The sequence below is a fragment of the Marmota marmota genome, unplaced genomic scaffold (assembly GCF_001458135.2).
Source record: "Marmota marmota marmota unplaced genomic scaffold, marMar, whole genome shotgun sequence".
NCBI classification, from domain to species: Eukaryota; Metazoa; Chordata; class Mammalia; order Rodentia; family Sciuridae; genus Marmota; species Marmota marmota.
In genome coordinates, this window is record NW_026000211.1 from 11,115,618 (window position 1) to 11,133,907 (window position 18,290).

General features: G+C 37.9%; 2 protein-coding genes across 8 annotated transcripts in view; one reads left to right on the forward strand and one right to left on the reverse strand.

Annotated features, from left to right (window-relative positions):
• Window positions 1-18,290, forward strand: part of LOC107142663 (LRP2 binding protein) — a 38,515-nt gene that overhangs the window by 3,395 nt on the left and 16,830 nt on the right. The window contains exons 1-5 of one of the 6 annotated variants that reach the window (XM_048791894.1): window positions 2,282-2,608; window positions 11,122-11,197; window positions 14,414-14,545; window positions 16,181-16,279; window positions 17,543-17,671. In XM_048791894.1, the coding sequence (XP_048647851.1) occupies window positions 16,237-16,279; window positions 17,543-17,671 (172 nt within the window). In that variant the 5' untranslated portion in view covers window positions 2,282-2,608; window positions 11,122-11,197; window positions 14,414-14,545; window positions 16,181-16,236. The other 5 variants (XM_048791898.1, XM_048791896.1, XM_048791897.1 and 2 more) reach the window with 5 other exon arrangements.
• Window positions 9-2,813, reverse strand: Ankrd37 (ankyrin repeat domain 37). 2 transcript variants are annotated; one of them, XM_015486145.2, is made up of 5 exons: window positions 2,513-2,813; window positions 2,146-2,298; window positions 1,304-1,395; window positions 492-695; window positions 9-242 (listed from the first exon to the last, which is right to left on the reverse strand). In XM_015486145.2, coding segments are annotated over exons 1-5 (477 nt in total). In that variant the 5' UTR covers window positions 2,540-2,813; the 3' UTR covers window positions 9-241. The 2 variants fall into 2 exon arrangements, with proteins under 2 accessions (XP_015341631.1, XP_048647857.1); XM_048791900.1 differs by lacking the exon at window positions 2,513-2,813 and having other exon boundaries at window positions 2,166-2,293.

Below are 18,290 nucleotides of genomic sequence, written 5' to 3' on the forward strand. Positions count from 1 at the left end.
AAACATAATAACTATTGCACAGTTTATTCTTTAGACATTCCTTTAATAACAGAAAAAGACAACATGCACAACCAAAATATTACAGGCATGTAAATACATGTATTCTTAAATATTCTCTTCACTTGGAAGAAAGTTTTCCTCCTTCTCAGGAGTTTAGACACATACAGTATGCCAAAAGCCATCACTTGTACATCTGCATGGATGAATCCCTTCTTCATGCGGCTTCATAACCAACATGACATCTGTTTTCAAAAAATATGTTAACATTAAAAACATTTTTTAAAAAATGTTTTCTCCCCAAATTTCCACTATGCAGAATAAATGTTAGTCTCTAGAATCTAGTAGTAGTAGTAAACTATAATCAGTATTAAAATATTAATGAAGAGATAATCCTAGAAATAAGAATATCAATATTTAAGTGAAACAATAAATTCTATGCTAGAAAAGAGAATCTTGAGTGAGAAAGGAAGAATCAGCTATAAGTGACTTACCAGCACCTCCTTTTCCCATTTGTATTTTCTGTACTTCCAAAACTTCGTTTCTGTCTGAACACTGGAACACAGTGATCCCCGTCAGATTGTTCACTTGATTTTATTGTCTGCATACATTTAATTGTTGTAAGAAACTTAGCACATTCTGGAAATCCACATGACCAAGCAAGATCTTCAGCTGTTTGCCCATTCTTATTACATAAACTGAAATTAGACAAAAATTGAATTAAATAAAAATTGATAATTGTTTGGTCTTTTTATTTATATCTCTTTAATAAAGGAATTTGGGACTTATACCAATGTCGGTGGCAAAAATCAAAGCAGTATTAAACTGGGGGTGTGTAGCTCAGTGGAGGTCCTGTGTTCGATCCCTAGCAGGCACCCACACACGCATGCATTTGTAAAGGACGCTGAGGGAAATTTTGCTTTTGCTCACTGTTGTATCCTTAGTGGCTCGCAAATTCAGCCCAGAGTGGGCACTCCATTGTATTTATATTTCATTGTTGAATGAACGCAAGAGTATTTGGTGTTTAATACAGTGTATGAGTATCCAAATGTAGTCAATAAGAAAAAGTGGAATACTGCTATAAAGAACAGAATTGCACCTGTCATTGCTTAGGTTCTATTTTTTTTTTTCACTTACTCCAATTGATAGTATTAGATATCACTAATAGCTTAGATAAACATTTAGATAAATAACACTAAATTAACAATTAGGCAAGCATTATTTTCAAAATCATGTTCTTAAGCTTGAGGAGTCTGATATTTTAATCGAAGAAAACAAAATTTGAAGCCACTGATTTTATACTTACTCAATTTGGGCATCACTGGCTACAAGCAGGCTAAGGCATTCCAGGCTTCCAACTTTTGCTGCCTTGTGGAGTGGAGCTTCTCCCAAAACATCCTTTAGGATAAGAGGGCACATTTTAGTCCCCAAAACACTTACTATAAAAGCTGGTAAGTGAAGTCTAATATTAGCTATTTGAAGAAGCCAGTTAGAACTTCATTACCTGGACTAAATTTTTAAATTTAAAAACTTTTCCCTTAGCATGCTATTTAATACAAAGTTTTCATTAATCAAAAATATATATAATCATATCCACTAAAATTTAAGTGAATACAAACAAAATAAGTTCTACAGAAGTCAAAAATTTAAGGTCTGTAGAAAACTGTAAAGGTTGTGAGCTTGCCTCCTGAGTATTATTTCAGTTGCTATATTGAGGCTTTTGAATTGTAGCAATTCTGTTGAAATAAACCACAAACCTATGTTGTCCAGTGTTATAGCTAATAGATACTAATGGCTATGAAATGTAGCTATATTGAATTGAGATTGGCTGTAAGAGTAAAATACATACCAGATAGTGAAATATATGAAAAAGAAAATGTAAAAGTTAATAATTGTTTCATATTAATTACACAGTGAAATTATACTTCAGATAAATCATGTTAAATGACTAAAATTAACCTCGTTTCATTCTACTTTAACATAGATACTAGAAAGTTTTATATATGTATCTCGCATGATATTTCTGCTATAGTCAGGCTACAGACCTGTCTGTAACAACTGAAACAACTGAATGTTCTGGCAGCTAGGAAATGTTTGTGGATTTGCGATGGAGGGGAGGGCTGTACACAGCAACAGTTACCTAGTTACCTGTTGGTTGAGATCAGCACCTGTTTGCAGCTGCCAGAGAAGAAAGTAAGCAAGGCCGCCACCTGCAGCCAAGTGGACAGGCGACTGCTCCCAAGGATCCGGGGGTGCATTGACAGAAGCCCCCGCCTCCAGCAAATACTTCAGGCTATCCACCTGTGGGAAGAGAACAGATTCAATACCCGTCTCTCTCCTTGTTCAGTCCTGAGACCTCTCAGGGGTTGGAAATCTTTCCCACTGCAAAAACCCTTCCAACTCTGGCAAGGCTTGATTTGGCAGCGCTCAGCAGTCCGCTCCTGTCAAACTCGCTAGCGCTCCAGAGAAGAGGGACGTCAAGTAACTTCAGTCTACAAAAGGGTCCATGTCTCACCTCCGGATCGCAATCAAGCAACAACATCTCCCGTCTAAAGCAGAGGACAAGAGTCTCGGAGCGTAGAGAGATGGGCCACTCGCTGCAGACTAGCAGGTGAGTGCACAGGGCAGCCCAAGTGCGCGAGAATTTAAAGACTGCCGGGGCTAGCGGGCGGGTCCTTTGCTACTGTGCCCCAGCAGCCTAACCCTCAGCTGCCGGAACTTTACCAGGCCTGCTGCTGCAGCTGCACGTACACAAACATTAACACGTGCGACCCGGAACCCTACAAAACAAGCTGAAGGGGGAGAGGGGGCAGGAAATGCGAGTCTGTTTTCCGATTGGCCGGTACAGACCACTCTGGGACCGCCCACTTAGGGGCGGAGCCTTTGTCCTCCCAAAAGAGTCCCAATACGCATGCGCCGTGAAGGAAGTGGGTGGGAAAGATTTCAACTGGGGTTGGGGTTCAGCGGCCGCCATGAGCTTCACACGGGCTGACACGTAGACCGCCACCGTGCCAAACTCTAATCCCTCTGGAAAAGCGGCAGTCGTGAGTGAAGGTTTTGGTGGCTGCGTGCACGCACGTAACCAGGAAAGAGGGAACTATAAGTAGCATCCGCCTACACCGCCTCTGGAAGCCGTTCTGTGCGGTGCTGGCGCCGCGCCCACCCCCGCCCCAGCTCCGCAGGAAAGAGTTCCTTCTGCCCCGGGTTGGCTCAGCCTCGTCCTGGCACTCCCGGGACATTCAGGAAGGAAAGCCAGAGTAGGGCCGTTGGAGGGCAGCCTAAAGGGAACCCGAGGGATAGCTTTTACCGCAGGAACTGCCCCTTTCCAAAATTAAATGAATTATCAGGCGAGGCCCGTTGGGCTTAAAATGAGAACATGCCCACAGTGGGACTTCCTGTGAAGCAAGCCACCCGCCACCCGTTGTAACGTGTCCCCTGGTGGACAGCTGAAACCGCTACCAACTGCTTGCCTGTTAAAACCAGCGACCAAGCCAATAAATATAAGGAGTTTCCTGAGACAGGGTAGCACAGAGGAGGAAACCGGATGGTCCTCACCCTGATGATCTGGACAGGTCTAAGGGGACCTGGGCCATTGGTCGGCCATGACATAGAGGGTCTCTTCTTGGTGGGCAAGGCTAAACCTGTAAACCTGGGGGTTGAAATGGCTGCCTTGGAGCTCTTTATACTATTTAGCTGGAGTCATTCCTCTTTGTAAAACTTCAGAAACGGAGGGACTTCAAATTGTAGCCACTGACATCCGTGTCTCTCTCTTGACTCTCTTGCCATTAAGTCAGAAAGATTTCAGACATGTGGCTCAGGGTAACGGGCTTAAATGTATTGAAGGGATAGGAAAAAGAACACTGTAAAGAGAGAGAGTGGGTCCTCTCAGAGAAGAGAGGGACAATGTTCTTCTGTACTCCAGTTTATGGGGGAACCCAGAGGAGTTTTCAGAGTCCCACCCAGGTCCATCTATTGACTTTTGACTGACAGCCGGATGAAATCAGCCTTTTAAGTCTTCAGTGCCCTGCTGACTAGGTTACTTTAGCACATGCTGAACAGTTCTAATTGACTATAATACTGACAGGTTTTACAGTTAGGAGGAATTATCTTTATCTCTCTGAGTTTCAGGATCTGGTCTGTGAAAGGGGACCAGACAAGGGTCTGTGAAAAGGGATCACAAAAGTCTCCCCCTTCACAAACTGGAATTCTCTTACCATTATTTGGAGCCTGCATTTCTCTTGCAGGTAGCAGGTAGTTTGCCAAGAAATGTGACATACCTTTTCCACTTAATCCAGGCAGGGCTGAAGGAAAATTGCTTCTTGGAAAATAAAGCATATGGGGGATTAGCACAGTGGCCCATTTTATAGAAATATTCCCTAACTTCATGTTCCTGCCATTTGCATCTGTCTACCCCCATCAGCCATATATTTCCTCCCTCTAAAATCTTAAGTGATTCACTTCTCTGTAGGAAGACTGAAAAATAGGTGTGTTTATTAGGCTTTTAGAGGATAAGCTCACTGTCTTGTAAAGATGAGTAGTTTTTTAGTTCTAATTTTCATTAAAATATTTTTGTAATGAGAGCCATAAAATAATTTGGAATACATTTGTTATTAAATTTGTGCAATAACCCACAGAGTAGTTTTAAACAAAATTTTAATTCATATGGATCTTTGAACATAAATTGGTATATTGATTTTCAAACACATACTTAGAATGGTACTAAATATATTTTTGACACTTAATTATTCACAGTACCTTTTAAGTAGCACTGCAGTGATATTGTCAGAGATAAGGCAAACAGATAACCATATTGCCAATTTCCTTTATATTCTGTTTGTCAATTAGATAAGCTCCATTTCTAAAAGAACATGTAATTAAGCTTCAGGTTTGCAAATATGTTCATGTTTAGAAAGCTATCATAAGAGAAATCCTAAAGAGTTCTAAACATGTATCATGCAATTAATGCATATAATGGGATATTATTTATGATGAAAGTACCTCCATATCCTTTTTTAAAAAAATAAGATTATGTTTAGAGTGCATTAAATCTGATAATTATTTTAAAATTCCTTTTATATGTGTCAATTTTTCAGGGAAAGGGAATTTTGTACTTGTTGCATCTTTTTTCCTTTTATCACTGAATACTTGTCTATTCCACAGGGTGGAGGAAACATTGGAAAGGTTTTAAGAGGTTCAATAAACTTGTCTAAAGTCTTGTTGATAAATTACTAAGGGATGGAGCTGTAATTTGTGCTCAGGCAGTTTGACTCTAGAGCCCTCATTCTTATCATTCCTATACAACTTAGAGAATTGATCATCTTTGGTAATTGTTACTAAGATTAAAGCAGAAGAAATGTCAAGAAAATTATTATTATAATTGATAGAAAAACAATATTTTCATTTCATAATGGCTGGGCTGTTAATGTAGCTTTGACCCTGGAATTTAATCTCCTACCTAATGCCTACTATTCAAGAAATTCCTTTGAAATAAATGAATGAGTATGTGTCCATAGGTAAAAATTATAAAATATAAGTGGAATAATAGATAATCTGATTTCGTCTATTTTCTGTTTGCTTTTATTTACCAAAGAACACTGAAAAACATTTCATAAACGCACAGCATTGAAAAGAGGAATAATTGGAAATACCTACTAATCCCCCATTTATCACTATTATGTAACATTTAATTAAATTGTGTACTTTTAGTAATAAAGCCATTGAAAATTTTAACTCTAATTCAAGTGAAGAGATATATAGTAAAACTAAAGATCTCAATAAGTGGCCTAATTTCACATATAAAAAATATCCAATCTTTTGAGAAGTACAAATTTCTTGGGAAAGGTGACAGATTGTATAGTTATTCCAAGTAACTTCTGCACCTGGATATTGTAGGCAGAAACATATTCTCATTCAATGACAATTTCTTCAGAGTCTATAATCACAAAAATTCTACTAGTTTCAATGGTAACATTTCAATGGTCACTTCTTCAGTGCTTGATAAGAACTTGAAAGACTTGAGGGGGTTTTATTATTTTGTCATTTCTCCTGATCATATAGTCCTTTTGATGAGAGGTACAATTTACAGATAATAAATTTATAACATAGAATGGAATAGGGAAAAGGGTAGAAAGTCCTTAAAATTAGACCTGTAGATGGGAGAGTCACGTTTCTCATTCTTGAAGAAGGAAGTTTCAGATAATTAAGTATAAAAGGTTAAAATGAGCCATATGGTACTGAATTTGTTGGAGACATCAGTAAGAACTCATAGATACCTAAATACAGATTCAGAAGGATAGTATAGAAATAATTTTAAGTATGTATACATACAAGGATTGGGAGACATAACATTTTCTCGCTCTGCCTGCCTTATAGAGCCTAGAAGCAGTAACCACAATAGCAGTGAACATATCAAGCACTCATGCTATTCTCCAAAAAAGGAACCAGGGCTCCTTGGAGAAACAGCTGATCCTAAAGTTGGACAGGGAAAATACAAGATGAGTCTAGAGTTTCTTGTAGTGCCAGAAAGTAAGGAAATGATCAATTAACAAACGAATAAGAGGCATATGTCAAGGGGATATTGGAGCCAACCTGAAAGAGCTCCCAAAGGCCCAAACTGGGAAAACTTGAGCAGCAAACTAGTGTTGAAAAACTCTATAATATAGATATCCATGAGTTCACAGTGATATAAATAATTGAATAAATGGAAAGAAAAGACAACACTTCTTGAAAGAATTCCAAATAGTTCACATAGATATGTCCTCCACACCTTCCTCCTTCAATGTGGATATACATAATAACTTGTTTCTGAAGAGTAGAGTATGGGAAGGGGAAAAAAATAAGTGGAGAAACCTGTCAAGTACTACATTGACATGTAATTGTTAACATCATTATCAGTAAATCGTGTTGATAGTATGAACCCCTGATCTGATGTGATGAGAAGACCACTCCGCCTCTGTGATAGTCTTTTCCCCATGCCCATAACCCAAGTCTAACCATGAATAAATCACCACATAAACCTACATTGGGAGAGATTCTACAGAATACTCCTCAAAATTGTCAAGATCATGACAAACAGGAAGGTTTGAGAAACTATCACAAAACAGGATGGAAGTGAGACATGATGATAGATTGCAATGTGGTAACCTAGATAGGATCCTGAAACAGAAGATCATGGTAAATTTACCAATGACGAGCTGGGCACAGTGGCTCATGCCTATAATTCCAGCAGCTGGAGAGGCTGAGGCAGGAAGATTGCAAATTCAAAGCCAGCCTCAGCAACAAGATGTTAAGCAACTCAGAGAGACCCTGTCTCTAAATAAAATACAAAATAGGTCTGGGGATGTGGCTCAGTGGTCAAGTGCCCTGAGTTCAATCCCCGGTACCAAAAAAAAAAAAAATGTACCAATGATGTTTTCTGAGTTGTGATAAATGCCATAAAAATGTGATTACAGGTGGTGCACACCTGTAATCCTAGTAGTTGAGAAGGCTAAGACAGGAGGATTGTAAGTTCAAAGCCAGCCTCAGCAATTTAGTGAGGCTGTATAATCAAATTGTTTAATATGCCCGTGCTTTATGCAAGAAAAGTAACTCTAAACTGTTCACAGTTGACCACTACTTTAAAAACTACTTCAGGCCCTACATGAAAAGATTAGAATATAACTATATTTTGTGAGTTTTAAGTTATAGTGTGTATGGTACACTCATATACTCTTAATAATCTCCACTTTGACTCGTGTTTAATACTACCTACCAGTCCCAATAATAGTACATAGAGGATTCCAACAGCATGTATGTGCAAACTATTTCTTTCATTTAAAGAACAGACTTTAGATGAACACATATAATATCTTTGAAAAAGTATGCACATATAGTTTATAATCATATCTAATTTATCTTTGAAATATTTTGTTACAATAACTCAAAATTTGGCAAATTTTTTAACATCCTATTCAAGATGAACCTTAGTTAGGGCAGAGCACGGGTGAGAGGGGAAGGGAGGGGGCAGGAGGTTAGCAATGATAGTGGAATATGATGGACATCATTATCCAAGTACATGTATGAAGACTTGAATTGGGTGTCAACATACTTCTATATACAAACAGAGATATGAAAAATTGTGCTGTATATGTGTAATAAGAATTGTAATGCATTCCGTTGTCATGTATTTAAAAAATAAAATCAATTAATAAATAAAAGCTGGAAAAAATTAGATAAAATATTAATTTTACTAACCAAATAAGAATTAAGTGAATAAGAATGCAATGCATAATGTTAAGTTCTATTCAAAATATATATCTAAGATTATACATTTCCAGACACTTTGAATAATTTGCATTTTTTAAATAAAACAACTGAATTTCAAAGTTTTAAGTTTTCCAATCATTTAAAAAGTCATTTTAAATTATCAAATTATTTTATTCAATTGATAATATAAATTCTAATAAACTTAATCTCTTTTTAAAAACAAAGTTGCTAAAACTCTTGAAAACTCCTTGTATAAATGCTGTTAAGCACAGAAATTACCTAAATTAATAATCATATTTAGGCTCTCATGAAATCTGATATTTTACCCAATGGAATTGGGATATAGAACGTATTTTTAAAAAGTTATCTTCAAATCCCAGTGACTCAGATGACTGAGGCAGGAGGATTATAAGTTCAAAGGCAACCTCAGCAAAAACAAGGTGCTAAGCAACTCAGTGAGACCCTGTCTCTAAATAAAATAGAACTGGAGATGTGGTTCAGTGGCCGAGTGCCCCTGAGTTTAATCTCCAATACCCCCCCCCAAATTATCTTCAAATTATTTAAATTTTAAAGACTATTTTTAAGTTATTATCAAAGTAATTACATCATAGTCTGAGAGGCAGCATTACATATTGGCAGTGACTATGATTTTTAAAGATGCAGAATTAGATTCAAATCTTAGTTCCATCACTGCCTAGCAATGAAAGCTTAGATAAGAAACTTTCCTTTTAAAGAAAGGATTTTAAAAGCTTCAAAGTCAGAATAAAATAAGGATACAGTGCCTGACAGATAGAAGGCAGTTAACAAATTAATGTTTTTGTGATGAATTTTTTTTCTCACTGATACTGAGGATTGAACCCGGGGTGCTTACCACCAACCTACACATACCCAAATGTTTTTTAATTACATCATAGTCTGAGTTAATTAAAAAAAAAAAAAGAACCGTTTTTTAATTTTATTTTGAGAGAGGATCTCAGTAAGTTGCTCAGTCTGGCCTCCCAAGTCACTGAAGCTACAAACTTGCATCACCCTATAATGAGAAATATTTTTTAATATTTATGTGGTATATTTCTTTTACATTTGTCCATAATCCCTGACCAATCCTATACATTTATTTCCCTTATTTTTCTTGAGTGTAGTTGGAGGATTAGCATTTTTATAGCAAAAAATGTAAAAAGAAGAAGTTTTTATTTAAATTCTGATATTGAAATAGAATATTATGGCAAGAAAAAGAAGATTTGACAGCCAAGTTTACTGAGAGACATATTCTAAATTCTTTTATCTCATCAGGAAGCCACTCTGATCACAGAATTTCTTTCCTTCCATTTGTGATACATTCCAACTATGATAATCAGGCTTCAGTCTTGCTATACTGGAGAGGAATGTAAAAAACTCCAAGACCATCTTATCGAACCTAAGTTACTAGAAGTCCAAGCTAGCAACATAGGTAGGCAGGTAGATAGATGGATACATAGTAGATGGATAGGGCTAGTAAAAAGATATACAGTCTACAGCAAAGATCTCCTTAAGTTAGTAGGTAGGCAGAAATAAGACTCCTAGACCATATTCTTATGGTGATATCAAAAGCTTAATAAATATTAAAGGATGAGATTTTGCTAGTAAAGCAGACATGACTGCCTTGTCTCCCGCAAAACCAATGTATCTTGGTTTCACCCAGATCAGAGGAGCACTGAGCTTCTTGTACCTCAAACTTTTATCTCCTACCAATTTGGAAGAATTAACTTCTTAAGCACTAACTCACACATTATGTAACTACTCTGCCATCTGGGTTTCATATGGTGCCACAAGGAAAAGGGATATTAACATACCACAAATGCTTTCCCAGTGTCTGGCCTATCTGGGGTCTACACATTGCTTTTCTAGTTATGGTCTATCACACCGCCTTTTCTAGTTCTAGGGACAGGAAAGAAGGAGTAACAGTGGGAGAGTGAGGAAGTCATATTCCAGAAGTGGTTATTCCACCTCTACCTCAGAACCTGAACTGGGTGAGAACCTTAGAGACATCCAGTTAGGCAGGGGAAGTCCAGGGCTAGCAGCTGGTTTCTTTAGTTCTAATGTTGATAAGGAAAAAAAAAAAAAACATTAGCTTTCACTCATGCCACACTGCCCACAGAACAGTTATGACATGGATGTTGCAAGCAGGAAGCAGACAGATGGGTTGAAGGCAGTGCTCCTGGATCTCCATGGATTGTGTGGGGCACATGAGAGCCCCAGGGGCAGACTAAACTGGTAAGAGCATCAGTAGCCTAGCAAAGATTTGGATCAAGGTAAAGAAGTGAGGCCCTCAGACTGGAGATAAAGTTTACAGACCATGGGCCTGAGTGGCGGATGTCAGCACATCACTGTCAAAAGGACTTCAGAGAAGAGTTGTTCCCTAAGTGGTTGCTGAGAAAGCAGCCAGCCCAGGGCACAAATCTTCCCCACTGTTCTTAGCAGAGAGCAGCAAGGACCCCAGGTCCATGGGGATCGACTCCTACAGCCAGGAGGAGACAGTGGGCTCTCATCATTCTGCACACCAGAGAAGACTAAATGTGAAAGAGAATTTTGAAATTATTTCAATGAAGAGAAAAAGAGATATTCTTAATTAACAAATTTAAGTTGTTTCAATTTCAGTGTGCATGTGTTGGGGTGGGGAATGATGGGGAAGACTATAGCCATTGTAGATGAAGCTGGATTACCTTTTCTTTGTCCAACTGTGGGGCTGTGAGTAAATTTGTGACCTCATCACATTATTGTTAGAGAAAATTTGAGAAACAGATAGGAGACATTAATGGGTTCACAATCTCAAATCTGTGATTCTAAAATACATAAAAGACTGAAACTGAAAGTACTTTTTAAAAAAATATTTTATTTTTTTAGTTGTAGTTGGACACAATACCTTTATTTTATTTCTATGTGGCGCTGAGGATTGAACCCAGGACCTCGCATGTGTTAGGTGAGTGCTCTGCCGCTGAGCCCCAGCCCCAGCCCCTGAAAGTACTTTTTATAATTCTTATGGCAGCACTTATGTGAGACTGTTTGTTTTTTTCTACTTTGTACGAACAACATTACATTTTTACTGCAAAAATAGTAATGATTGTGGTGAAAGGGTGCTATGCTAGATCATACCAATGGTGTGCTACAATACTGTATACATATGTAATATACTGAATATTTATTGTATGATGTCTCCAAAATCCAACATATCTTTATAAAGCTTTTTTTATTGTTTTATTTTAATCTATACATAATAGTGGAATTTGTTCTTACCTATTTGTAAATGCACACAATACAATATAATTTGGTCAACTTCATTCCCCAGCACCTCCCCCTTCCTTCTTATCCTCCCTCCCCCTGGTCCCCTTCCTCTATTTTATGGGTCTCCCATCTGTTTTCATGAGATTCCCTCCACCACCTTTTTTTTTTTTTTTTTAGCTTTTTTTCTCTCTAGCTTCCACATATGAGAGAAAACATATGACTCTTGACTTTCCAAGTTCGACTTATTTTGCTTAACAATCTTCTTAATTCTTAATCCACCCATTTTCCTGCTAATGGTATAATTTCTTTTTTTTTTTTTTTTTTTTTTGGTACTGGGGATTGAAGCTGGGTTGGGGAGAGGGTTGCTACATACTACATATGTCCCCAATTCCCACTTTTCATTCTTTATGGTTGAATAAACTCCATTGTGTACATATACCACATTTTCTTTATCCATTTATCTGTTGAATGGCACCTAGGCTGGTTCCATAATTTGGATGTTGTGAATTGTAATACTATAAACATGAACCACAAACATTTCTGGATTGTAAAACATCTTTCCCCAAAGCTTCAGATATAGTTTTAGATTCCTGTACATAATTCCATAACTCAATATAATTGTTTAGATGTAATTATATTTATGATCTCTGAATCTCTTCTTTAATTTTATATAGTAATAAGCATAATTTAGGCTCATGGTTCTAGAGCATCCACTCTCTCCTCAGCTCATTGTCCCTCATAATACTGATACCTGAGTTCTTGATCACTAGCAATCATATTAGTAAATTCACAACAACTGCATTTGTACTGACCCCTATATTTCTAAGAGCCCCTTGTACTGCTAGAGAATGCAGTCTCTAAGGCCCAGGGTTCATGGAGGGATACATCTGTCTCCTATATCCAAAGAGATTTGCTGGAACCAGTGTAGATCCAGCTCATGCAAAGACAGCTTTCCAAAGCACAGACATGGTTGGGATACATCTACCAAGTGGCAGCCCTCCTAGGATGTGGCCCCCAAAAGCACGGGATAGGATAAGACCCAGGCTATTCTCTGTCCTCTCATTGCACAACTTTCTGGGCCTCTTGCCGAGAGTTTCTGTTCTCGACTAAAAGGCTCAGGGGGTTACTCCAGTTGAACTGGGCTAACTGGGCTGCACAAAATAGCCACACAAGAGACACAAATATCTTTTTCATTGGGGTCGCTGTGACAGCTCCTCTGACCTTAAGGGTCCGTAGGAAGAGAGAGAGGGAGAGAACATGTTGACCCCTTTTATTGAGGAGAAGCTATTCAAATGAGGCAAGGGGTCAGGTTTCAGGGGGCTGAGTCTATCTTCATGTTGTCCACTGTCAGCAGGTTGACTGACACCTGGGTAGGCCACACCCAAGGGCACAGTAAGAGAAGGGGACACACACAAGGCACTTCCATGGAAGATTCTATCCTAAACAGGGCAAAGGGTTTACAAAGGAACAGGTGAGCATAGCTTCACCCATGGGGCTGTAGCAAGACACACCCATGCACGAGACACGACTCTTGAACCCAAGAAGGGTGGGGAAATCTCTGCCACATTTCTGTGACTGAGAGCCTCAGCACCCAACCGGGGAGTGTGACTCAGTCATGTGCAAGGTTAGTCTCCCACAGCCTCTGACTGACATCTGGATTATTTATTCATTCTTTTAAATATGTTTTTAGTTTTCTTCATATATGTAACAGACAATTCTGAGATTATTTCTGCATATTTTATGTTTAGGTTTTCATTATAAATGAATACTCCTTGCCTATTGAAGATACACCTTTTTATCTTTGAGCATTTTTTTTAATTTTGCCACTTTTCTGAACTAATAAGTGCTTTAAAGCCTATTCTTTTGGATCCTCAAAGTTATAATCATCTACAAGAAAGATTTTGTTTTTATCTTTTTGTGTACATATCCTTTTGTTTCTCAGTTAATCTCTGACTTGAACTTTTAAAATATTACAGCAGAATAATGGTGATACCAGGAATCTCTGTTTCTACCCTGATTTCAAGCAGAATATAACTTTTTCCTCTCAGAACATACCTTTCACTCTTTCTTGCTCTAAAATTAAAACCTGTGTCTTTTGTTAGACAAACTTCCCTGGAAGATAAGACTAAAGACAACAGGGCTTCACAGTATATGATGCTATTATCTGTTACTTGTAAGCTGAATGAGGACATGAGGAACATGAGCAACCTTGTGCGTCTGCTCATGATCGTTTTATAAAAGATTAATCCAGTTTTCCAGTTTGGGGTGGTTCTCATGGTCATTAGGACTATGGGTCAATTTAAATTTCCGTTAATAAATTTTTGTCCCTTTTTCCCTGAACTTTTGCTACACTTTGAGAGGGATGAGCAATTATTACATATAAAAGAATTTGGGAGGAAAATTCTCCAAGCTTACATTTATAACTACCATGCAACAACTCTTCTGCACACAAACAGTCTTCTATAAATCCAGAATCATATTCATTTACCTTGTGTTGAGTGTTATTCTCTCAGGAAAGGACCTAGCTGAGAAAGGTTACCACACATTGGGAACAGGATGGGTGAGGTATGTCTCCTATGCAATTAGCATTCAGATTTTGAATATATCAGTATTTCGTAGCCTGTCTTATTTGCTTACAAGAATGCAAGGTACATCAGAGAAAAGCAACAAAAATCGACTAGGCTCTCTCCACAGGTGCTTACCACAATTTATATAGTTGTGAAAGATATCCCATTAAGCCAGGCACAGTGGCACATGTCTGTAATCCCAGTGACTTGGAAGGTTGAGGGAAAATGACACAAGTTTCAGTGGTAGAGTGTCCCAGGTTTAATCTCTAGTACTACAGGGGGGTGGGGGGTGGGGGAAGTGACCTGCCTTTCTGCATACTTTTTTTTTTTTCTCTCTCTCATTTCAGGGAATGATGTAAATTTGCTGCACACAAGAGGAAAAGCATGAGACCAAGTATTTTTATATTAAATAAACAAATAGGCCTAGACAGAAAGGAAAAAAAAAAAAAGCCTGTTCCAAAATTGTCTTTTGAATTTAGGTAGCTAGTATTTTTATTTTTTTCTAATTTTCCATCATATATGTATAGATTATGCTTTCAAAATTACATGAAAACTACTAGCCTGTTTTATGAATACTGACAAAGACACAAGATGCCTGGGTCAGAGATAAGTGATTTCTCACTCCTGGCCAAAGCCGTAGTCAGAGTGTCAGCATATTTGAGCCAGTTCCCATGCCCTTCCGTTCCCACAGAGGGAATTCACAGGTCCCATGATGGATGCCTACACACCCAGTCGACTGCTTCATAAGAGGGGAGCACTGAGCTTGAGGGATTCCCTGCTTTTTAGAAAAGCAAGCCTGCTCTTTCAGGGGATATGACCTTATCCTGCAACATCCCTTACTGCAAACATAATCCTGAGAATGGTTCATATAAAGAACACACAGTGCCTCGCTTTCATGAAACACCCAGTTTTATAAGTCAGATTTCTGTTTCTGTGATAAAATGCCTGAGAGAAATCAACTTAAAGGAGAAAAGGTTTATTTGGCTCATATGTTTTAGTCCTTGGTCACTTGGCCCCATCCTTGTGGGCCTGTGACAAGGCAATAGATACATCATAGCAGGAAGCATGTGGCACAACAGCTGTTCATCTCATGGTAGCCAGAAAGCAAAGAGAGAGACTGTGCTTTTATAACAAAGCCCTTCCTTCCCAAAACTATTAAGCTATGAATCCATAAATGGATTAATCCACTCAGTAGGTCAGAGAGAGCCCTCATGATAATCACCTCCCAAAAGACCTTCCTCTGAACACTGTTGGACTGGGGAAGAAGCTTTGAGGGTACATTGCAGATCCAAACCATAACACCCAGAAAGAATGTGCAAGGATGCTTGAAACAGATTGCCTCTTTTAATGGGGGGATGAACTTTTAAGTGCTCTGTCTGCAAGATAGAAGGAGCAAAGTGTTCCAACTGAGGGGACTCATGTTTCACTAGGAACAGACTTTATCAGGGAGAAAGCTACAGAAAGGAAACAGCTCTAAGTTGTTTTCAGTTAACCTTCACAGCAGATGGGGATAGGGTCACTAACTCACAAAGAGGATCTGAGAAGGGCACCATCAGTATTTCCTACACCAGCTCTTCCTGTTACAATCATAGATTTCTTTCAGATTCTATGCTATCACTTAATGTATACAGTTTGTAATATAGAATTTTCTAAATTTACAACATATTTGAAGAGTTGTCAAGCTTCAAATGATGATTTTTTTTAACTGATCCCAAGATTTGGCAGAAATAAACATGTGCTCTCACTTTTTTCCAGTGTTCTCTTCATTCTCATTTTCTGATAATAGAAAGTACTAAATTTCAGGATATTCTTTTACAAGAGTCCTTCCAGTTAAAAAAAAAAAAGTCCCATGTTTTGCTTTTTTTTTTTAAGAGATAAAATAATAAAGAAAAAACACTGGTGCAAGGGCATCCCACCTGTCTCACTTACTAGCCCCTGTGACATTGGGTGATTTAACATCCTCACCACGCCTTATTTTCTTCATGTGTCCAATAGATCTCATAATAGTCCCTGTTTCATAAAATTTTGTAGAGTGAGTGCCTTCAAAGCACTTAGAACAAATAACAATATCTGATATTTAGTAAAAACTCAATAAATCTTTTTTTATATTCCAGACCCTCTCCAACACTTCTTTTAAGCTACAGCAAAAATAAGACTAAGCAAAAGAAACATGTGCAGCCTTACAACCCCAGAGGACAATATGAGTTCAAACATATTGTATTGTTTTCTGATTTGCTACATTTCTGATGCCCTTACTGAATGTGACAAGTTTGTTTGTTTGTTTGTTTGTTTTGGCTATAATAGCATTCTGGGTTAATATCTTCAGTGAAAATAAAAACTTCTACCTACAGTTTCTGAGTGATACTATATACTATCTGAAACATCCTACTTGAATTGTTGTTCTTCTAAATACCTTATCTAATATTGCTTCACCATTATATTCTTTAATGCAACCACAGATTTTGTGAATCACATAATCAAATAATTTTATATATTTAGAAAGGAATATATAAAATCCCATAGTTCAAGCAACTTATATAATAGTCCAAACTACAGATGAAGACATCAATTCTTAAATTTGCTCTTCCAAACTTACAAAGATAGTTCAGTGAATTTTTTTGCTAATAACATATCCTGCATTTCATTCTTATTTAATGAAGTAAATTATTTTCTAAAAATAGCATCCTGTAATTATATAAATGCATCCTTCCAATCACACTGAGGCTCTCTTGAGTAGTTAGTTCTCTTATCTACCAACCAGGAACCTTGACTGGAAGCCTGTTCCTGATTGGTGAAACTAAGCTGTAGCAGTAGAATGTCAAGGAGTAAACAAAAAAGCACAGGAACAATTGAGTTTGCTGTCTCACTACCTTCAGCATAGGCCAACCTGGACTCCTTCATCGCAAATGAGGTGGCCTCTACATTTTATATGAAGGCTCTGATTGACCATTCAACTGTGATATGTCTTATAACATGGCAATCCAATACAGATGGGAAGACAAAACTGAACAACACAGCTAAAATAAAGGGTATTCCCAGGTAAAGTGGACAAATGATTTCACTTGACATAGATTACTTTGATGAGCTTCAGTTACAAGGCTGCAGGAAGTTACCAGCACACAGGAGCTATTTCTATGGACAGTGTCACCAATTTCTATTAAGTGGCAGCAGTTGTGGTGGGTGCCATGACTCACTGCAATGTGTGAACTCATAGCCAGATAGGACTCTCAAACAGGTTTCATCATTAATCCCATATGGTGTAAAAAGGCATGGAGAGTAGCTAAGGCTTGTAGCTGTGGAGTGTCCTGTTTTCCAGGAAAGAATGTTCACATCTTGGAGCTTGTGGCTTACTGTCCTGTCGCTAGGCAATGAGGGGAGGATACCTTTTATAATGGGTGCTTACTGGGAATGGAATCTCTATTTGCACTTTTCCAGAGACAGAATTTTCTGCCATCTTGTTTTTTAATCTTGTTTACAGGATACACATTGTGGAAACAGGATGAAGTTGACCAGTGAAAATTTGCCCAAGAACCCCTTTTATACATCTATATCTCAGTATGCTGCTAATCACCCACAATTCTTCCAATGGAGAAAGGAAAAGACTGGTACAAATCTGGATATTTAATCTTCCTTTAGAAAATATTTTTTATTGGAATTTCATTATGTACAATAGCATAAACAAGACAAGGAATGTATCTTAGTGATTTCAAGGAAGTGGTTAACTTTACAGCCCTTTCTAGGTTTCCTGCAAGAATCTGTGAAATTAACTACTTAATTTGGTAGCAGATTATCAGTGGAAGAATCACACAGTTTGGTCCTGATTCTTATTTTACCCTGAGAACTTAATAATAGGCTTCGAGGAAACAGAAGCCAAATATCACTTCTATCAAAGAGAACAACAATATGCTTTACTTGAAAGGGGCATTTAAAACTACCCATTTGGTTTCCTTTAGATTTTCAAAAATTTAATTTGGGGTGATCATCTTATTTGATGAGAATAGTTCTGATTACAGCTCAGAGTTAAGAATTTAACTCACCTGCAAGACAGCTTTGCCCAAAGAAAACTCAAGGTGTGCATACAAACTACATTTTCGAGGGGCTGGGGATGTGGCTCAAGTGGTAACGCGCTCGCCTGGCATGCGTGCAGCCCGGGTTCGATCCTCAGCACCACATACAAACAAAGAGGTTGTGTCCACCAAAAACTAAAAAATAAATATTAAAGAA

Excerpts from the sequence above, each read along its gene's own strand:
- Ankrd37 (XM_015486145.2), bottom strand. The coding sequence starts at position 2,539 with ATGTTGTTGCTTGATTGCGATCCGGAG. Across the intron at positions 2,299-2,512 it reads TGCTTGATTGCGATCCGGAG|GTGGATAGCCTGAAGTATTT; the intron begins GTGAGACATGGA and ends CTCTTCCCACAG. Across the intron at positions 696-1,303 it reads GCCAGTGATGCCCAAATTGA|TTTATGTAATAAGAATGGGC; the intron begins GTAAGTATAAAA and ends GTCTAATTTCAG.